The sequence below is a fragment of the Lactuca saligna genome, chromosome 9 (assembly GCF_052625555.1).
Source record: "Lactuca saligna cultivar CGN05327 chromosome 9, ASM5262555v1, whole genome shotgun sequence".
NCBI classification, from domain to species: Eukaryota; Viridiplantae; Streptophyta; class Magnoliopsida; order Asterales; family Asteraceae; genus Lactuca; species Lactuca saligna.
In genome coordinates this window covers 109,687,311-109,692,089 of record NC_136425.1, presented here as the reverse complement: position 1 = coordinate 109,692,089, position 4,779 = coordinate 109,687,311, and the positions used below count along the sequence as shown (strand labels likewise).

Genomic DNA, 4,779 nt, shown 5'->3' with positions numbered 1-4,779 from the left:
AAGTTGATTTATGTGTTGGGCACCGGTTAAAACGAGCCTCGAGAACAGTCCAGAAGTGATAATTTGAAAAGTACCAGCTGAACCATACCGTCAAACCAATTTGTGACCTCCCGATCCATGACTGGTTAGGACCAATTTAGTCCCTATGCAATTTTTGAGATTGATTCGGATCAAAGCTTAATGTGAAGGTCTAGTTGAATATATATCGATATTGGGCCCATCGTTCCTAAGACATAGTTGGGCCGGTCCATGTAAGAGGAGGCACGCCAAGATTTATTGCCGTCAGCCGTTGGATTTAGGGTTTTTAATCTCCTTCTGCTACTTGAAACAAATTCCTCCTCGTAATTCTCCTGAATTCTCTTTAGCCGAAGGTTTCCGCCCCCGGACTAAGGTATGCTTAGATTAAATCATTACTGAAATCTGTATACATTCATCATCTATGGAAAACGTCGGAGACTGTACTTCAAAATTTGATGCTGTACTAGTGGATTGATTAACTTAATATCTGCTCTCTATAATCTCAACTTTGATTTTTATGCTCTCTATAATTTCAACTTTGATTTTTATGCTCTCTATAATCTCAACTTTGATTTTTATGATTATGTAAATTATTGTAGCTCATCAGTCTTGTTGTTTTTTTCATAAGATATACTTGAAAATCTTGATGACAGTTTGCATAATCAAGGTTTGATATACGAAGCTTTTTCGAGTATACATGAATGTGCAATGGATAAATAATCGTGTTCGTATTTCTTGTAATTTTTGTGGGAATCGGAGCTTATTCTTTATCGTATATAGCAACAAATAAAATAAAATAAATAAAGCTCTTGAGTGAATCGGAGCTATCAATACGAGCTTTTTAATTTCATTTCCGTTTTACTCGTATATTATGGCTCATTTGCAATAATACATTCATTCCGGTGATTACTCTTTTTGAGATGCAGTTTCACTCGTTTAAAGATAAATTAATAGAAATGGGGATTAATTAAATTTGCTTTGGTAGTGATAATTTAGTATGATGGTGTATTTGCAGAGTAGTAGTGATGGTTAAGCATAACAATGTTATCCCAAACGGACACTTTAAGAAGCATTGGCAGAACTATGTGAAGACATGGTTCAACCAACCTGCCCGTAAAACAAGGAGACGCAATGGTAACTTCTGTTCAAATCATAAACATATAGTAGCTATTTTTTACTTTTTATATTTCAAATGATTTTTCACCATAAGTTAAGTTAATTTTATTGATTGCTACAGCCAGGCAAGCAAAGGCTGTTAAAGTATTTCCAAGGCCAGCTGGATCACTTCGTCCTCAGGTTCATTGTCAAACCTTGAAATACAACATGAAACTTAGGGAGGGCCGTGGATTTTCTCTTGAAGAGTTGAAGGTAATATAACATTTCAATGTTTAATTAATAAAAGTTTTGAATGTTTTAAACAATAGGATGATGATATAATAAAGAAGTAGATTGCTATTTCTGATTGTGGTTGTAAAAACAGGGTGCAGGTATTCCAAAGAAACTTGCTCCAACAATTGGTATTGCTGTAGATCATCGTCGTAGGAACCGTTCTTTGGAAGGTTTGCAAGCGAATGTCCAGAGGCTAAAAACCTTTAAGGCTAAGCTAGTAATCTTCCCAAGGCGTGCAAGGAAAACTAAGGTAAACTTAGTTTATCATCAAATTCCTAATTATTAATCATATCTTAACCATTTTTGTATCTGAATGATAGTAATGCTGTTTTATGGATATCTGTTACTTTTAAACTCATATACAACTTGTGTACACGTAAACAATTTGAAAGCGTTGCTTTATGGCATAATCACGAAATTCTCAAAAAAGGTGGTGTTGTAACATTTTCTCAAAATGACCACCCATTTTGTAAACTAGACGCTTTTTTTTTTTTTCAAAATTACTTTTATAAGTAGGTTCCCACTACAAAAACCTTTGATTTTTTTTTCTTCAGAAATGATATTATCATTTTCCAAAAAAAAACCGGAACAATTTTTTTTGTAAAAAGGTACTTTCACATTCACATGGTATATTTTCTGAGATAGGTGGTGTTTTTGTTACTTTCACAGAAGGTGTCATTCGGTGTAATGTCACACCCCCTAATTTGCCATTGCAGTAGCTAGCATTTTATTATTGGATACTCTCACTAAAATTACCAAAATGAGTAGTTTCTTATCATCGTTTGAATATTTATTTCAAAATTATCACTCATTTCATATAATTAAATTCCTTTGTTTAACAAGTTGTTCTAATAACTAATGATCAAATCCCATTATTATTAAACATTCTTATGGAGACATTGATGTAGCGATTTTGCAAAAAAAAAGTAATAGCGTAATTGCTCAAAAAGTGTCATTTTGTGATCATATATTGGTCATATTTGTAATCTCTTGTTGCTTTATTTTATTAAGCTAGTGAACATTTATTATTATAATTTCTATTATTAAATAAGTTTGTTGAATTTATAGGCGGGTGACTCAACACCTGAGGAGCTTGCAAATGCTACTCAAGTGCAAGGTCAAGTGTTACCAATTGTGAGGGAGAAGCCAGTTGTTGAACTTGTGAAGATTACTGAAGAGATGAAATCATTCAATGCTTACGCTAAACTTCGTGTTGAAAGAACAAACAAACGTCACTTGGGTGCTCGCCTCAAGAGGGCTGCAGAGGCCGAGAAGGAAGAAAAAAAATAATAACCAAAATTATATTTTTCGATGTTTTTTTTTTTTTTTTTTTTTTTTTTTTTTTTTTTTAATTTCAAATATGTTTAAAGATTCTGCTTTGGAGACCTTGTGGTTGGTTTGGTTTTGTGTTTAATTGTTTTGAATTAGTTGCTTCGCTAATCATACGAAACACCCACTGCAAATAATCTTTTTGTTTGTGAAATTTAGAAAGAACCACATTATTTAATTTTTAAAGTTTTAACCGCTATATGGCTGAAATCTAGAAAAAACATGAAGTATATTGCTGTTTCTTACAAACTCCTATAACATATTTGAATATTTGATTCCATTCATAAAGTACGATATGTCACAGGACTCTCATCGTTGCCAGTTTGGTGGGTGTTTGTAATTCAAAATTTTGTATGTAGTTCAAAATTTTGTAGAAGATAATGTATACATAAGATAATGTAGGGGTGTCAATTTATGATACGACACGATAAAAATACACGACACGAAACGAAATCGGGATGAAATCAAAATTCGAATTCGTTTTCGTGTCGTGTTCGTGTTAAGTTTAAAAAACACGATGTCGTGTCGTGTTCGTGTTTACAAATCCACACGAAATTGACACGATTGAGCATATATTTGTTGTGTTTTCGTGTTTGTCGTTTTTATCGTGTTATATATGATTAAATATGAATTAAATAAAATAATAGTTATGTAATATTATCTTTGTCGTGTTGTGTCGTGTTGTCGTTTTTTAATTGGTTCGTTTTCGTGTTAATGAAAAAAAAACACGACATCGTGTCGTGTTGTGTTCGTGTTACAAAAAACCTTGTCGTGTCGTGTTGTGTCAGACAAAAACACGACACGATGGTCCGATTTGATATGCCTAAGATAATGTATACATGCACAATTGTTGATAATCAGGCGTTCTATAATCCAAAGTATAAGAGTATCATGTGGACTCGACTCAAGCAAACAAAGATGTTAGCATTCGAATCCTGCTTTGCAAGTAGCCAAGTATTAGGCTTGACATTGTATCGTGAAGCTGTCTATGGGGTAGAGTAGAAAAGGAATCACTAGTCTTTTGTTGACATAGGATTCAAGTGCATAACACTACAAAAGCCATGCTTAACATCACTAGAAAGAAATATAAGTGACAACGTTCTCTTGTTTTTTATTCCACCAAAGCTTCAATTCTCATCCCTTTGTCTGCTTGATAGAAAGGGATATATAAGAGCATGAAGGAAAGGTAAAGAATGCGCAATTTAATTGCCATAAACTGTCTCTCTTAGGGCAAACTTTTTGAAATTTACAGATGTAATAGGAAGTGTCATAAAAGAGTAATAACTAGTAATGAACATTGCTCTTAAAGTGGTTCCATAGAGTTTGAATTTTGAAAAAGGTGATGAAAATACATTCCCATTTCTTGCAAAATCCCATTCAAAACCGGACAGAAACTTCTAAAGTTCAGTGCCTGAAGGAAAACTATATTTTATTTTGGCTTGTCCTAAACCATGTCTTATGACTATAGGATGAAAATGATAGATTCACATGGATAGGAATGTATACACTTTGAAATCTAAGTGGCAAATGTTTCACTCTAATTCATGAAAATGATTATGAGGGAATACTTTTGCTGATAGATTTTAAAGATTGGATAAAGATTAATATGGATATTGGTTGTGTTAGTTGCATTCTTAAATTGACAATATGATTACGAATTGACAATATGATTACGACATCCTTCTTCATATTTCGAATTGTGAAGAAGACAAGAAATTGTTTGAACTATCGAGAGATATATCCAGTAGTCTTGAAAGGTTTAAACACACAAACACATATACCTATCAGACTAAGGTGTATAAGCTTAATAAGCCTAGTTGGAGACTTATCGAACCATCGCGTGACAGAAATCTGCACTTCCTAAAGAAAGTTGATATGCTGGTAAATTTAGATGAGTCAGCTAACCGCAAGGAAGCTATGGAGAGCACTGAGGCTGCCAAATGGAAAGAGGCAATGAACAATGAGATTCAGTCCATGTATGACAACCAAGTTTGGAATTTGATTGATCAAGAACCTGGTTGAAAGACAGTGAGTTGCAAATGG

The 4,779-nt window shown here is 33.4% G+C and overlaps 1 protein-coding gene across 1 annotated transcript; it reads left to right on the top strand.

The window, feature by feature from the left end:
• The first annotated feature begins 281 nt into the window (after positions 1-281).
• Positions 282-2,847, top strand: LOC145017235 (large ribosomal subunit protein eL13z-like). The gene is made up of 5 exons (XM_078975298.1): positions 282-391; positions 1,034-1,152; positions 1,256-1,386; positions 1,499-1,657; positions 2,476-2,847. The coding sequence occupies exons 2-5, from the start codon at positions 1,044-1,046 to the stop codon at positions 2,695-2,697; spliced, it is 621 nt and encodes a 206-aa protein (XP_078831424.1). The 5' UTR covers positions 282-391; positions 1,034-1,043; the 3' UTR covers positions 2,698-2,847.
• Positions 2,848-4,779: the final 1,932 nt, after the last annotated feature.

Bases quoted from the DNA above. Each gene is read 5' to 3' on its own strand.
- LOC145017235 (XM_078975298.1), top strand. From the start codon at position 1,044: ATGGTTAAGCATAACAATGTTATCCCAAACGGACACTTTAAGAAGCAT. The intron at 1,387-1,498 runs GTAATATAACAT...TTGTAAAAACAG, and splicing joins TTTCTCTTGAAGAGTTGAAG to GGTGCAGGTATTCCAAAGAA. The intron at 1,658-2,475 runs GTAAACTTAGTT...TTGAATTTATAG, and splicing joins GGCGTGCAAGGAAAACTAAG to GCGGGTGACTCAACACCTGA.